Source organism: Aedes albopictus, chromosome 2 (assembly GCF_035046485.1).
Source record: "Aedes albopictus strain Foshan chromosome 2, AalbF5, whole genome shotgun sequence".
In the NCBI taxonomy this organism is placed as follows: Eukaryota; Metazoa; Arthropoda; class Insecta; order Diptera; family Culicidae; genus Aedes; species Aedes albopictus.
The window spans coordinates 408,586,003-408,603,253 of record NC_085137.1 but is presented as its reverse complement, the minus strand read 5'-3'; the positions used below and the strand labels follow the sequence as shown (position 1 = coordinate 408,603,253).

The window sequence follows — 17,251 nt, the reverse complement described above, 5'->3', positions numbered from 1 at the left end:
TCGACCAGTCGTCAATGAAAGTGACGAAGTATTTCGCCCCACTCCAGCTTGCAGGTGTGACTGGCCCGCAAACATCCGAGTGCACCAGCTCCAACACCCGACTCGATCGCCTTTCCTGCCGCAACGCAAAAGGGTTTCTGGTTTGCTTCGCTGCTACGCATGGTTCACAGATCACCAGCCACGTCACCAGCTGTTCCTCGCCCGATGTCGCCTTCATGCCGTTAACCATCTCTCCCTTCAACAAGCTTGTCAGGTTTCTCTCTCCCAGATCAATGAGAGTATATTACAGGTGAGGAAGAAGAAGAGATGGCTATGTATTAGTAAGCAAAGAAAAATGTAAACACAAATAGTGACGTCACTATTTGACACGCGTTCTTATGGGAGCTCACTTTGCTTGTAGTAGTGACATGTTTTGCACCAAACACGGATCTCACGCACACAAAGCATCTCTTCCACACCTCCATTATACTCTCATTGCTCCCAGATGGCCGAAGCGTCGATGCCAGAGTTCATTCGCCTTATTGATCTCCCCAGAAAATAATAAAGAATCGCACATACCTTTGGGTGTGTAGAAGTCAAGTTCATACAACTTATCTCGCCGCCTCCCAGTGGCCACCTCCACCGAGTCTCGCAGAATCTCGACGCGGCCGCCTTCAAACACCACCCGCATTCCAGCAGATTCCACCTTACTGATGGAGAACAGGTTGGTCCTTGCTTCGGGGATATAGGGCACTGCATGAAATTATCTCCTTCTCTTTCACTCTTACAGAAATTTTGTAAACAACAAGGCCACGAAACGTCAAAGTCCCATACAAAATCAAAGCAGTGCAGTGCCCTATACACTTGCTTGCGCTTGGAAACCGAAGTGGCTTCATCTTGTTCATGCTGTACACGTTGATACCTCTCCAGGTACTGGCCGTCGGCCCGGAGAAGGGCTATCGAAAAATAAACAACAAAAAATATTAGTTATTACATATTCATCACAATAGATTAGTCTCGAGGTTAGTTATCTTGTCGATTCGAGTGTTAAGCTGCATGACTGCAAAGCTACTTACCACCTCTGACGCTTTGTCTTGGGATTCTTCCATCAGTCTACAACCCACAAATCCTAATCATACAGTGTAGAAGGCACACGAATATTAAATAACAGAGCGAACGTTAAATAAGATTAGATTTTGATAGGCAAGTGCAAGCTAGAGAAAATGAAACGTAATCGATGCACTTCCACCAAGCGCGAGCCGACAGCTGACGAGTGACGGAATCTAAATGAGGGACCCATATGCAAAGGGGTGTAAGTGACCATTTTTGTCGATTTTGAGCTGAGCATTGTCTAAAAATTCTTCACATATCAAGCTTTCGGTAATTTTCTTGAGATTATTTTTACGATGATTTGAAAAATTACAACAAATCGGTGAAAATTAGGTGGATTTTGAAACTTCGACACATATTGTCGGGCCGCCACCAAACCGGACTTCGCACAATCAAGTCGAGACGCGACCCAACTCGCGACGTTTTTGAATCATGTTAAAAGTAGTGCGCATCCTTCCCGTTGTTGTCAGCAACATAGCGCACTAGATGCGAAACAGATGCGACACTTGTGGTCCAAGGAAATGGCAATTTTTGATTGAATGTCTGTCCTGATTCCAACCGGATAGACAATACATTTTGTTGGGATGAAACAAACGATAAAAAACATTAAACCAAGATTAAACCCTTGATTAAACCTCATTCACTCGAAAGTGTGTTTTTGTCACACCCTACACGCAGAAAAATAAATTGTAAACACAATTAAATTTTAGTTCAAATCAACCGATTTTTCAGTTTACTATAGTGACAAACTGATTTCTAGTTTAAACTGAACTGTTCTATTGTTTGATAATACAAATATTTTCATTTGTCGAAATTTTTGACAGTTTTTTAAAACAGAGATATGGTACAGTAGACGTTCGATAAGTGCAACATGTTTACGTTTCAGTTACCGAATGAAATGCGCTAACAGTTGTCAAAGGCTGTTGGACGCATTCAAAATGCACTCAAAAACATCGCAATGCAGCTGTAGGGGTTCGTTCAAATATTACGTAACGCTAAGGGGGGAGGGAGGGGGTCTTGCACTGTGTTACGCTTCATACAAAATTTTCAAATTTCTCATACAAAACTTGTTACGTGGGGGAGGGAGGGGGTCTGAAATTGTGAAATATTGCGTTACGTAATATTTGAATGAACCCTAGTGCATCTGAAAAACATCGCAACTCTGTTGACATTTCGTTTTTGGCAGATAGCGGTGCGATAACTGCAAAGTTGTTGCACTTAGCGGACTTGCAGTTAAAAAGCATTGCAGTTAAACCGTTTGCACCGAGCGAACGTTTACTGTATTTTCAACATCAAATAATGGATTGATTCAAACGACTGCACTTTTGTCACTAACAAACCCGGAATGTGATTGTGTTGGTGATGGCGGCAGCTGCGGGAGTTCTGAAATCTATTTTTAGAGCGTCGGTAAGCGGATGGGGAGGAGAACGACTAATAAAAGGCAAAAAAGGCGAAACCGATCAACTTTTTGTGGATGCTGCCGTGAGCTCGGCCGTGAGTACCTGCGCGTTATCCACGAAACTGCAGGCTTTAGCGTTACGTAATATTCGAACGAACCCTGATAATCAACCCTGATCTTTCGATCAAAGCAGCCGAATCCACTCACCCATCCCTCAAAACCAACACAAAAACATCGCAAGGTCGCCAAATGTCAAGTCATCGTTGATTATTTTTAACTTTTCTGGCTTGCATTCCTGATCCGTGATTTCGGAAAAAACACCAATTTTAAAATTGTAAATTTCTAGCAGATCTAGGCGAAAAATCCTGTGTTATTCACGTTTTTGCAATCTACAAACTTCTGTGCGTGGCGCCAACGTGTTCAAATACCGTTCTACCTCAATTCGGAGTGGATATCGCGAAATATTTTTTACTCAACGCATCGCGCAATAATGGCAGGCTTCTCGCTGAAGCTGAAAACCAAAACGGGCCAGCAGCACATCGTCAGCAATCTGGAACAAAGCACGACGGTGCGCCATCTGAAAGGTAAAATCATCGAGCTTACCAATATTCCGGCGGAGGTGCTGCACGTTAAGCTGGGCTTTCCCCCGTTCAAACCGTTGGACCTGAGCAAAGAAGACGAACTGCTGACGGCCATCGGAATCGCCAGCGGGGACACGCTTATCGTGGACGAAAAGCAACTGAGTGAGGAAGAACGGCTCCAGCAGGCCGCCCAGAAGCGCATGGAAGAGGATGAGAAGCTGGCCAAGGAGTTGGCCGCCCAGAGTGAGGGGGGCAGTGGGATCCTGCTGAAGCAGGTGGTGCCCAGCGACAATTCGTGCCTGTTCACCAGCATTGGTAGGTGGAGAATGGGGAGAGCGTGTACTCGTGGTTGTGGATGTATGATAATTTCTGTTTCAATTTCGGCAGGATTCGTTCTCACGGGAAAGGTGGATCCGGAAAAGAGCCAAGATATGCGCCAAATCATTGCTTCCACGGTGAACGCAGATAAGCAGGAGTACAACGAAGGGATTCTGGGCAGACCGAATGACGAATATTGCGCGTGGATTTTGCAACCCGAGTCCTGGGGTGGCGCCATTGAGGTTTCCATTTTGTCCGCCTACCACGGGATCGAGTTTGACGTTGTGGACATTACCAATGCGATCATCAATCGGTTCGGCGAGGATAAAAACTACGGCATGAGAGCGTTTCTGCTGTTCGATGGGATTCACTATGATCCACTTTATTTGGAATCGACGACGGTGAGTATGCGGGTGCGGGATGAATTGCGGAAGGATGCGGCCCTATCATAAAGTAATGTATTTTTTTTTGTATGTTGTTACTACAGTAGACGTTCGCTTCTTGCAAATGTTGCGATGCTTTTTAACAATTTAATAGTTAACATACCGCTGTCTGTTGAAATGGAACGTTGACAAAAATTCGATGCCTTTTAGTGGCAGTGCGATGTGCAATTAGGGTGCCAATGGAATGTATGTGAAAAATTTGACCATCGAATTTCAAAAACGGGTAGTGCTCAAAAGTTTCGTCTCCTCAAAAAAAGTCCCCATGCAAAATTTCAGCTCAATCGGACTTCGATAAGGGGTGGCCCAAAGCGGTCAAAGTTTGGCTGTTTTGAAACACGAAAAATATCCCAAGGTAGGGATACATGAAAATTTCGAAATCGAAAATTTTTTTTTGATGCCAAATGCCTTAAAAGTGCATGAAACGTCGAGATCTGGTGTTATCTCAAAAAAATTTTTTTGGAAAAAAAATGACTTATTGGACTTAGAAAATTTTTGAGTTGCGAGAGTGAAATGAATTTGAAATGGAGGATTTGAATTTAGTTGCTGAAATATTCATAGCAATTGTACTGGAACATGTCTTATATCATCGTTGGCAACTGCTAGCATATTATATATCATATATCGTTAGGGTGGTTCACTTCTTTTGCATAAGGGTGGTCCTTTTTGTAGAAAAAATTGAAAAATAAGATAAAAGTATTAAAAAATCTCTTATATACCTGTAAGTCATTTTCAATATTGAATATATATAATATTTCATTAGGGTGGCTCATTTTTTTTTAATTAGGGTGGTTCTTTGAGATGTGAATTAAGAACAAAAAAATTTTTCCAGAAAATTTACCTGTCATATTTTTATATAGTTTAAAACTATGATCCTTTATTGGCATGTAACACTTTGTTAAGATATTCCTAGACCAACATGTGGAAAGGGCGTAACAACCATTGCGAATTTAAATCAATGATGTGATTATTATTGAAGATTTTATGATAATTTGCATGCCAATGATGTCAAATTTGATATAGAAATATCGATTTTTCCGGATATGTAATATAGCTTGATGAAAGATTGCCTTTCAAAATATTGCCTCCCATCAACATCTTGTACATGGGATGGCTTGCAAAACTCTTTTAATCAATCATTTTAGCTATCTTGAACTTAGATTTGCGTAAAAATTGAGGTTAGCAATTCATATTTTTTCGCGAAAATCTAACGATTTTCAAAAAAAAATGCCCACCTTTAGGCGTTTGACGCGGGTCATTTTGTAATTAATTGAACTTCATTTTATTATTTACATACGAAATACACCAGATGTAAGAATTTCAATACTTTTTTTTTAGATTCAGCATCATCAAATTTAGATTGTTTAATAATTTCACAATCTTAGAATTCAATATCATTGGTTGATCAACTTCACCCCGGATTCAAAGTTCTGAAATTTGGCCTTTCGATTATTTTTTACAAAATGTTGTAATTTCTTGTAAGAATTTTGTTAACGGAGCTTGATGGAAGTCTCTTCAGTACATGTTTTAAAAATATTTGTTTGGTAACATGCACTACGTAACTGATTTCATAGAAAATAATAGACAAAAATTGATCAACTTCCCCCCAGATTACGATACCAAAAACCTATCAGCATGAATTTAGTAAATATCACAAAACCGTTCCCACTCTTTCGTTACGTCCCTTTTACTACGACCAGGCTTGTTCGCATTGAGCGTATGAAAATTATGCTCTATTGATTTACACCACCGAAATCATCGTATTTATGAAATCTTCCAAACTTAACTAATAGAAGGATGTTGAAATAATTTGAATGTCTTTTTGAAGTGTCAGAAAACCGCACCGCAGTACCACACTGAGCACACGGAGCGAATTTCACTCGGGTGAATTTTAACGCTCCGTGCGGAACTGCGTTGAGGTTTTTTGACAGTTCGAAAAGACATTTAAATTATTTCAACATCCTTCTATCAGTTAAGATAGGAAGATTGCATGAATACGATAATTTTGTTGGTGTAAATCAAAAGAGCACACATTTCATCCGCTCAGTACGGACATGCTTGGCCATGACCATTGCAAAAGTTAATTATATCTGCAAATACCGCATTAATGAAAAACTTCACCATATTAGGGGTTCAACAAACAGTTTTACTCTTCAAACTAAACTCTACTTCCTCATAGAAACAGCTGAATAAATATTTACTTGAATTTTTAAATTTAGTCCATGATTTAGTCTCACAAAACTTTTCAAAATCTAACAATGTGATGAACCTCTCTAGTAAATAAATCTCTTTGGTAGTCCGTACCACAATATTTAACTCTGTAGATAGAAATCGGTTTAATCACTATATTGATGCCGTGATTAATGAAATAGAACGAGAGGAGAGATAATAATTAGAGAATATCTCATTATAGATAAGTCACCGAAAGATTTGTAGGAAATCATGGCTTGAAGCTATACGAAAAATATTACCTGGTTGAATTTTCTGGAAAAATTTTTTGAACTTAATTTCCAAAGAAAAATCAACCCTAACGGAAAATACAATACAAATACAAATACTATTATCGTTTTTTTAAATTTATTTTTCTACAAAAAGGACCACTTTTATGCAAAATAAGTGAAGCACCCAAAAAAAAAAAAAGATTCAAAATTTAAAAATGAAAATAAAAGATTTCATAAATAATTGGTGATACGCCCGGGAGGGACAGGAGAAGTATAAATTCGCAATGGTTGTTACGCCCTTTCCACATGTTGGTCTACATGCCAATAAAGGATCATGGTTTTAAACTATACAAAAATATGACTGGCAAATTTTCTGGAAACATTTTTTTGTTCTTAATTTACATCTCAAAGAACCACCCTAATTAAAAATAAATGAGCCACCCTAATGAAATATTATATATACCGTCGATGGGGGTGACAATGGGTCTGGGGGGTGAGATTGGGTCAAAACGGAGAAACATTAAATTTGAAATAGCTCAATAACTATCGCTAATTTATATTTATTGAAAACTTTATATTATTTCAAAGAGGAGATGTTTTTACACGTCATGATGCAGAATAAGATGTTTTGCAATAATCGTTTTTTGTTAAATTCGTGGCTAAACTTATATGATAAAACTACTAGTAAATCACTCTGAAAAAAATTCTCCTTCGTAATGTTTAACACAAGTACCTAACCATACATTTTCTTATAAGTGGTTAGCTGTAGGTATTACCTGGTTGATGTAATGAAAAAAGCGGGCTGTCATTGCTCTTTTTATTTAAAAACTTAATATTTTCGACCCTATGTCTAAATATTAAGAATGGGGGTGAGATTGGGTCAAGCAAGTTATCGAGTGCACATAACCTTAACTAAAAATTCAACTTGTTATCCAGTCCCCATTTGACGTTAGAGTGGTGCCATTATCACCGTATTTTCACTAAAGCACGCTTTCTTTCAAAAATATGTCGAGAAGCGTCAAACGAGTGTGTTAACACGTTTAGTGCTTAAAATCATTTATAACAATACACCCATGCGTGTGGACAGCTCCTCTAATCATCAGCTAATCTTTAGTGGACTGCAATATCGTAAGCTCACAAAATAGACTTAACATAATATTTGAACGACCCTCTATCTTGAGATGGAGTGATTTGCTTTAGCAATATAGAGGCCAATGATCATGTACATAAGAGTTTATAACGGAGGGTTTGGTTAAACATTTCTTATGCAGTATACAAAAACTAGCATGTTTTTTTTACAATCAATCTTTCATTCTTTCTTCGCCCCTCTCTCATTGTAATCTCCCCTCCTCTCATGGAGGTTGAAACTCTTAATGAGGATGATTAAAATAATGATACAGTATACAAACGTTATTTTATCAAATTTCAACCATTTTTTTCAGTTGTATTAGCCCTTTTAGGTGGATTAATCATCTTTTAAAATTACCTAAGCTTTTATTCGTCATGATAACATTGTGTTTTAAACAGGTTCACTATATATCTATATATATAAAAATGAATTTCTGTCTGTCTGTCTGTCTGTCTGTCTGTCTGACCGCTATGGAATCGGAAACTACTGGACCGATCGGTGTGAAATTTTGTATGTGGGTGCTGTCGGGGCCGAGGAAGGTTCTTAGCTTGGTGTGAGATCTCTCCGGTCTCGGGAACGGGGGGCTCCCATACAAATGACCTTGCGGGAGACATCCCTATCGAGCTGCACATCAAAAAAACACAGTAGGCAGGCAGTACGACGTTTGCCGGGACAGCTAGTGATCAATAAAATTAATTTATATTCTTAAATAGGTGATTTCCAATACTTTGACCCATTCTCACCCCCTCTAAGGGGTGAGATTGGGTCAATTTTCAATCATTTGTAGTTTACTAAGCAATCCATATAACGTGATACTTTCTTGCTAAACTATCATTACCACATAGGAGAGTATACATACCAAATAAAAAAGTTACTCCGACTTCAATTGCATTTGTTATTTAACAAACAATCTTTGAGTATCGTTTTTTGACCCATTCTCACCCCCAATGACGGTATTCAATATTGAAAATGACTTACAGTTATATAAGAGATTTTTAATACTATTATCGTATTTTTTAAATTTTTCTACAAAAAGGACCACCCTAATGCAAAATAAGTGAACCACCCTAACAATATATGATATATAATATGCTAGCAGTTGCCAACGATGATATAAGACATTTTCCAGTACTATTGCTATGAATATTTCAGCAACTAACTTCAAATCCTCCATTTCAAATTCATTTCACTCCCCCAACTCAAAAATTTTCTAAGTCCAAAAAGTCATTTTTTTTCCAAAAAAAAATTTTTGAGATAACACCAGATCTCGACGTTTCATGCACTTTTAAGGCATTTGGCATCAAAAAAAAAAATTCGATTTCGAAATTTTCATGTATCCCTACCTTGGGATATTTTTCGTGTTTCAAAACAGCCAAACTTTGACCGCTTTGGGCCACCCCTTAGCGAAGTCCGATTGAGCTGAAATTTTGCATGGGGACTTTTTTTGAGGAGACGAAACTTTTGAGCACTACCCGTTTTTGAAATTCGAAAATTCGATTTTCATTGGCACCCTACTATATATGCATCATCTAGGGTAAATCGCCAATTGTTACACACCTTAAAAACTCGCCAATTGTTTCACACCTCGTAAGAAAAGCATGGAGTGTGCAACAACTAGCGAGTTTTCAAGGTGTGCAATAATTGGCGATTTACCCTAAGTAACCGTGAAAAAGACCAGCGCTCACGGTTCCTACTCTATATGAAGGCGGTCATGCATATAATTTTCGCTTATAGCATGGTGAATCCGTTAATTTGATACATATTTGCCTCCCAAAAGCGTTTTTTGTATTGTATGAAAATATGTCCAATCTAGTGTTGTAATTTTCGAATAGAAAGAAACAAAAAATAGCTTTTTTGCTTCACGGAGCCGATTTTTGTTTTGTATTTTGGTTTTGGTTACCAACTGATTTGTATACAGCCATACCTCGATATAACGTAGCCTCGATATTACGTAACTCAATATAACGTAACTTTTACCTCGATATAACATAACTTTTTTATGGTTCCAATGTTTTTTTTTGGGAATTTCTGGAGGGATTCAAAGCAAACTTCTAGAGGAATCACAGCGAGAATCTATGGAAAAGGGGAAATTCCTGAAGGAATCATTTGAAAGAAAATGAGGCATCCCTGGAATAATTCAACAGGGTTTCCTGGAACCAGCAATCTTGGATTGAATCTCTGAAGAAATTCCTGGTGGTTTTTGCCGAAATCCTAGCATGAGTTTTCGGAAGAATTACCGGTGAAATCCCTGGAAAAAAATTAGAAGAGAGTTCAAAATATGCAGAATAAGCTCCAGCAGGAATTATTGGGTGAATACCCAATTGAGCGGAGTAACAGAAATGGGAATTGCAACAGAAGAGTCCGAAGCGGATAAGAACAAGATGACGAACGACGAATGGTACACAATTCAAAATAGGAAGCTGGACAGAATTTTTGCTAGAAATAAGGAAAGTTTGAGAAAATGTGATTTGGTTCTAAATTCGAAATAAATTATTCCAGAGACGAATGCCCTTATAGGGTAAAGTCTCTTTAATTAAAAAAAAAAAAAATCTCAGCAAATACTTATTGAGCAGAAATAGTTGAAGTATTAGAGCATTGCAGGTATGATTGGGAGAATCCCAGTAGAAATTTTAAAGGGAATGGCAGGATGAATCCTTGCAAAAATCTCTGGAATCCCATGGGGAATCCTAGAGAAGCCACAGGGGAAATTCCTGGAGGAATCATATCGAGAACTTTTAGAGTAATAGGACAGATCGGTGAAGTACTAGATTTGTAGTAATGAGCTGAATTGAATATCATAAATTTTTGGGGGGATCTTTTTTGGCTTCGATATAACGGAACTTTGATATATCGTAACGAACATAAAAATGTTGGTACGTTATATCGAGGTATGAATGTATACTAATATTAGTTTGGGCGATCCACGGTACTCACAGCTGCTTGAGAATAGTGAAATGTAATGTATAGAGAGGGTGAAAGCTGTCAGTTTTCAGTGCATTAAAGATCTTAAGTGACTAATCTAGTCGCAAACGGTCGCAGCTGAATTCGTCAGTAAATCATTGATAGGGAAGATTTATAAAGAAAAAACGTCCGAAGAGATCGTAAGGGGAAACATTTTCCAGCTTGTTGAAAATTATCAGTTTTTTTAGACTTAGTTGAAAAATCATAAACCAGTCACACTTATTCAAATAAGATGATAAAGCAGCATCTAAGTTTTACATTTACATCGTTTTCAACCATATAAGAATCGAACACAATCAACTAAATACATGTTGGATTGGATGGCAGAGTGATGAATGCAAACGACTGAAATTGGTCTTTTTAATTTTGAAAAATGTATTGATTTTTTTATTTTCATACGAAAGAGCACCTTTTTCTGAGCCACTATGATTTTTTCAGATTTTAATCACCTTTTGACAGCTGAGCAACTGCTTGACAGCTCCGCCCAGTACAAAATGCGACGAGGGATGATTCGACAAATCGCTCCCATACAAATTTCAAATTGATTTTTAAATAGGTTCCCGGTCACAGAAATGATGAAAATTTGGATTTTGGCTCAGTTTGACATGCAGATTCAGAATATGGAATTGTCTTAATACCGCTAAAGAAGCCAATTAGAAAAACAAATAAATAAACTTTATGTTACCACAATGATATCACAGTTGATTGTGGTCAAAGGTTTAGACCTACGGTGGAACCACTGTGCAGCGTCCTTGCATTATGAGAAGTACGCAGTTCGCAAGATTTTTTGGCCTATCTCGATGCGTGGAAAATTCAGATAAGGAATCGCTCGAGAAATGTGGAAGCTTTTTCTTGACTCCAGTACGGAACTGAGAAGATACGTCAAATCAAATGGAGCTCTCTCTGTTGAATTTCTTGACCATTCCGGTAAAGAAAAAATAATGCACTGAACGGAAATTACTTGAGCGATACCTAGCATAAACCCGTGGCCACCGGATCATGTTAGAGGACGGCTCTATCTTCATAATTTTTATAATCATTGTCTTGGTAACCTTTACCCCCAGTGGCCACGAGTGTGACAGGAAGGTCACTGGTTTTATTTTGGTAAGGTGAAAAAACATGAGGAGCCATGGGCAAAATGTGTTCGGAACAAGTTTCTTCAGTGCAAATTCCAGTGGCCAGAGGTTAACTAAAGAGGTGACTGGCACTGTTTACGGTTACAAAGATGATGTAAATGAAACATCATGACGATAGAAAACCACTATAGCCACAGTGGTGAAGGCGTGATTATTCAGTATAAGCATGCTGATGGTGACAGGTTCGATTCGCGGTCGGTACTGGAACTTTTTGTAAAGGATTTTTTCTTAGTTTCCTTCGTTATAGAGTATCTTTGTGCCTGCCACACGATATACACATGCAAAATGATCATATGCAGAGGAAGCTCTCAGTTAATAACTGTGGAAGTGCTTTGCCCCTGTACGGACATTACACAAAAAAAGAAGAAGATGAAGATCATGGAGATAGAGCCCTTGCATGGCTGGTAGCCACAGGTTAACCAGAGAGGTCACTCGCAGTTTTTTCGGTTACAAAGATGATGGATATGGAAAATCATCTATCTTCATGCCGTCACATGCCTTGTTTTGGTGTCATGGTCAAAATGTCCTCGAAACAGGTTCCTCCAGGGCACATTCCGGTGGCCACGGGTTTGCCAAGGAGGTCACTGGTCATTTTCATGGTTACTAAAATAATGGATATGGAAAATCATGAAGATGGAGCCGTCACATGCCTTGTTTTGGTGTCATGGTCAAAATGTCCTCGAAACAGGTTCCTCCAGGGCACACTCCGGTGGCCACGGGTCAGCCAGGGAGGTCACTGGTCATTTTCATGATTACTTAAATAATGGATATGGAAAATCATGAAGATAGAGCCGTCGCATGCCTAGTTTTGGTGTCATGGTCAAAATGTCCTCGAAACAGGTTCCTCCAGGGCACATTCCGGTGGCCACGGGTCAGCCAGGGAGGTCACTGGTCATTTTCATGATTACTAAAATTATGGATATGGAAAATCATGAAGATAGAGCCGTCGCATGCCTTGTTTTGGTGTCATGGTCAAAATGTCCTCGGAACAGGTTCCTCCAGGGCACATTCCGGTGGCCACGGGTCAGCCAGGGAGGTCACTGGTCATTTTCATGGTTACTAAGATGATGGATATGAAAAATCATGAAGATAGAGCCGTCGCATGCCTTGTTTTGGTGTCATAGTCAAAATGTCCTCGAAACAGGTTCCTCCAGGGCACATTCCGGTGGCCACGGGTCAGCCAGGGATGTCACTGGTCATTTTCATGGTTATTAAAATAATGGATATGGAAAATCATGAAGATAGAGCCGTCGCATGCCTAGTTTTGGTGCCATAACTGAAATGTCCACGAAACAAGTTCCCGCGAGGGCCATTCCGACACCCGGGACAGGACCAGATCGTGTTGACCGGTTCCACATGTCCACAATCAGACGCGCATTATCCAGTTGGACATTTTTGCCGAAGACACCAACATTGTATCTAGTAAAGCATATAAACCATAATTGAAAGCGTTTGTCGTGTACTGAGTACACGACGCGACCGTTCGTGTAACGGTCTGGTTCACAAAAAAGTTACACCAGCGGTCGCGCCGGTGTACTGAGTACACATTTAAAATGTGAGGTTAGAATTACGTATTTTTCGAGTACTTTCCGTTCATTTTTTTATTTTTTTTCTGCCTTACTAACAAGAAGAAGAGTGGGTCTTGGAATAGGACCAACACCCGGTTCAATTTGGTGCGAATTTCGATTATTTTTTTGCATTTTTCTGAAACGCGTGTACTCAGTACACGCAAGCGACTGATGGTGGGTTAACTTTTAATTTTTTTCCCTGGGAAACCTGGGAGTTATGAGTATTTAGACACCCTGTTATTTACTGTATGGTCTGGATACCAGCCCGCTTGGCCATTGATAACTTGATCACACTTGAGATTTAATATTTTTCAAAAAGTTGTAAAAATGTCCCTAAATTGTTCCTTCTGCAACTTTTAAACTGTTTTACGTAATACTAAAACAGTTTAAAGAATTTTGTAGTTTTTTCAGACGAACCCTTCTGGATCATCCTGTTGACCGAGACTCGGGGTGAACCGGCCTACAGGACAAAAAGTCCCTAAACGCAGCCTGGGCTGCGAACAACCTTAGAGAAGCAAGATCGGCTAACCAACTTTAGAACTTTGGTCGTAGGTTGACAGGGAAGGGAGGATACGTTTCTGTAAACCTGAGGGTCTGCTTTCCATGAGAAGCGGCTCACAATAGCGTCTGATCACCATGTTAGGGGAGGCTGATTGACGTCCGTGTGCCAGGGAAGGACTCTTACCTCAACTGTGCACTATGATCCTCCGGAAACTAGGGGGTTGGTGGCAGGCCCTGGGGTTCGTTCAAATATAACGTAACACTAAGGGGGAGGGAGGGGGTCTAGCTCTGTGTTACGCTCCATACAAAGTTCTGAAAGTCCCCACATAAAATTTGTTACGTGGGGGGAGGGAGGGGGTCTAAAATTGTGAAATTTTGTGTTACGTAATATTCGAATGAACCCCTGCTTCGAATGACTGGCTCGTAAAAAATATTGTACCCAACAAACATTTTAGCTGTACAGAAGTTGAACAACCATTAAACAAGCTTTAGCTTAAGAAACTACTATTCAACTACTCATCTGTCAAGTTAGTCAAGAAGAGAACGAGACCAGCTCAGTGATTCTCTCTCGAAGTTTCACGCGAAGCAGACGTTGTTGGAAAATATTCCCAAGTGTTAAGATTTTCGGGGCGTTTTAAATTCAAATTTTGTTTGACCTCACTTTTGATTTCGGTCTAAAGTGGTGGTGGATTGTTTTTACATCAGTGAAGTGTAATTATTTGACTCCATAGAATTTGCTTGGTGATCAGTGGCTGGTGGTAGGTATTTGTTTTGTTCCACGAGCGATCGGATGATCCTCGTTGGATGAGAGGAAGTGATGACGAGAATGGGGGCTTTTCTAGTCCCCAAGAAGACAATGACTCTTTGACAGGATATGAATCAGCTAATGAGGGAACCTTGAGACGAAAAATGGACGACACAACAGATAACGAGAATGTATCGAACAAAAACCCCAACATGGACAACGACAGGAACAAAACCGACAAAAAGAAGCACAAACCCAAAGACAAAAACAAAAATAAAGATGCCAACGGTGGTCTCTTCGGGGATGGTTGGCAGAAAAACCGAGTTTTTAAAACATTCATAATGGAACCGAAAGAAGATGCAACTAAACAAATTCACATCATGGAAATAGCTAAACTTCTGACTAACATCAAGATAACATACCAAGAACTAGTACAGACTGGACGAAACAGATTCGAAATTACTTTTGCTAACCCCAGACATGCAGAACAGTTAAGGAGAAACTTCAAAGAACACAAACATGGCTGCCACAATGGCCGACTTGGACCCCTACTCGCGTTTTCAAAAGCACCAATCTTGAAAATTCGTAAACAAATGCGCTCGATTTGGAAAAGCTGCCTCTTTTTGCAAGTGAGCAAAGCCAGGATTAGCAAGTGCGGCTTAGTTTGATGCTTCTTTCGTCAGATTTGTGCCTCTAAAGTTTGTATGGAAAATTGCAAAGGGATTTCTTGATGTTTCACCTTAATTAACTCAAAAGTACTCACATACGACTACAAATACAGAATTTTTGTGCGGAGTGATCAGGAATGTGCCACTCTCGATCTCGGAATCAGAACTACTGGCAAACATCGTAACTGAAAGATTGAAAATCAGGAAAGTGGAAAGAATCATGAAACTCCAGAAAAAAGACCTAGTTCCGACATACTCAGTTAAAACTTTTGTTGAGGGGGAAAAACTTCCCCGGGAGGTTAAAATTTATGGACTGGACTATGAGGTTGATTGCTACATCTTTCCAATGAAATGTTGTGTCAGATGTGTTCGTAATGGACATTTCACTAAGGCATGCAAGGCTGCCAAAGTGCGATGCTACAACTGTTCAAAAGAGGGCCACGAATGACAAGACTGCAAGTCATTGAATATGATTTGCATACACTGCAAAAATGAGCATAAGGCTTTTGACCCAGATTGCAAGGAACGACTACGACAGGACAATATCAGAAAGGCCATGGCCAACAACAAACTCTCTTTCATGGAAGCAGCAAAATTGGCAAAATTATACCCAGTCCGTTCAGAAGTGCAGCTAAGGCTCCAAGACACTAATGAATTCCCAGAACTAAGTCCACCAGAAAACCAAACTGAAAACAATATCAATACTGCAACTGTAAACAACACCTACACATAAGCAACTAACTAAATGAACTGGTTAATCCGGAGAATTTGCAACAGTCCAAACCACCTGACATTGTTACCTAAAATGGCGACATTCAGAAATTTAAACATTCTACAAAATAATATCAATAGCATTCGTCCTGCAGCTAACCGGTCACTAGTCATCCATTTTTTACAATCGCACAAGATAGATATTGCTTTTTTATCTGAAATATGGTTAAAACCAACAGAAGATTTCAATTTTACAGGTTATAACTTTCCGAAACAAACCCGTGACAAAGGTTACGGGGGAGTTGGGCTTTTAATCAAAAAAGAAATAAATTTTAAAATGTTGAAACTTCCAGATATTCAACCAATAGAAACAATAGCAATAAAAACTCTAAATACTTCAATTCCATATTTACTGATATCCATATACAGGGTGTTAGGTTCCTGAGTGCAAACTTTTTAAAGGGTGATAGAGGACCATAAATGGTGAAAAAAATTGTTCTACGCATATGGTCAAATCTCAACCGTTACGTAGTTATTGAACTCCCCATGTGTTTGACTCTTATTGCCGTAACTGGCTATAACTTTAAAATGGTCAAACTTATCGCACTTTTTTAACCCTTATTCGAAAGATTATTGAATTTTCTATCAAATGGCATCTTTGAACCGATCGGTTTAGTTAAATAACTAAGTTTTCTTGATCAAATAGCCTAAAAGTTGTGTGTTTTAATTTGTTTTGGTCAATTATCTTTGAAAAATGCGTAATAATTTGAAATTCTTTCTGTGGCAAAGTTGTGGCCCCTGTTTCACTCTACAATTCGTACTTTGACATCAAACTTCTATCTCTTATCGTTTTCTTGCAATTTTGATTCTAACGTCGCATTTCAGATCAGAAATTTGCAATTGTCATGGTAAGCACTTTTTTGCGCACTGTGCTGCACATTCAAATCAAAATTGCAAGAAAACGATAAGAGTTAGAAGTTTGGCGTCAAAGAACAAATTGTAGAGTAAAACAGGGGCCACAACTTTGCCACAGAAAGAATTTCAAATTATTACGCTTTTTTCAAAGATAATTGACAAAAACAAATTAAAACACACAACTTTTAGGCTATTTGATCAAGAAAACTTAGTTATTTAACTAAACCGATTGGTTCAAAGATGCCATTTGATAGAAAATTCAATAATCTTTCGAATAAGGGTTAAAAAAGTGCGATAAGTTTGACCATTTTCAAGTTATAGCCAGTTACGGCAATAAGAGTCAAAAACATGGGAGGTTCAATAACTACGTAACGGTTGAGATTTGACCATATGCGTAGAACAATTTTTTCACCATTTATGGTCCTCTATCACCCTTTAAAAAGTTTGCACTCATGAACCTAACACCCTGTATATTAGTGTGGGTCATCGGAACCGTTTTCTCAGAGCAAAGCTTTTTTGGTTCCGTTTCGGGTTCTGAGTATCTGTGCAAAATTTGAGCACGTTCGGTTGCGTCTACACTTTGCGCATTGCAATTGAAATTTGTGTAGGATTTTGTATGGGAAAACATACTTTTTTGCATTTTTGTCAT

The 17,251-nt window shown here is 38.9% G+C and overlaps 2 protein-coding genes across 14 annotated transcripts in view; one reads left to right on the top strand and one right to left on the bottom strand.

Moving 5' to 3' along the window:
* Positions 1–17,251, bottom strand: part of LOC109406026 (uncharacterized) — a 143,006-nt gene that overhangs the window by 13,273 nt on the left and 112,482 nt on the right. Inside the window, exons 1-3 of one of the 13 annotated variants that reach the window (XM_062853415.1) lie at positions 1,056–1,219; positions 841–935; positions 559–727 (exon numbers count right to left, since the gene is read on the bottom strand). The exons of 10 other annotated variants lie outside the window; for them this stretch is intronic. In XM_062853415.1, coding sequence (XP_062709399.1) covers positions 559–727; positions 841–935; positions 1,056–1,088 — 297 coding nt within the window. In that variant the 5' untranslated portion in view covers positions 1,089–1,219. Of the gene's footprint in view, positions 1–558; positions 728–840; positions 936–1,055; positions 1,220–17,251 lie in introns of those variants that run through there. 2 more of the 13 variants (XM_062853416.1, XM_062853418.1) reach the window with 2 other exon arrangements.
* Positions 2,721–3,854, top strand: LOC134288462 (ubiquitin thioesterase Otu1-like). Its single transcript, XM_062853426.1, has 2 exons — positions 2,721–3,384; positions 3,457–3,854. The coding sequence occupies exons 1-2, from the start codon at positions 2,979–2,981 to the stop codon at positions 3,837–3,839; spliced, it is 789 nt and encodes a 262-aa protein (XP_062709410.1). The 5' UTR covers positions 2,721–2,978; the 3' UTR covers positions 3,840–3,854.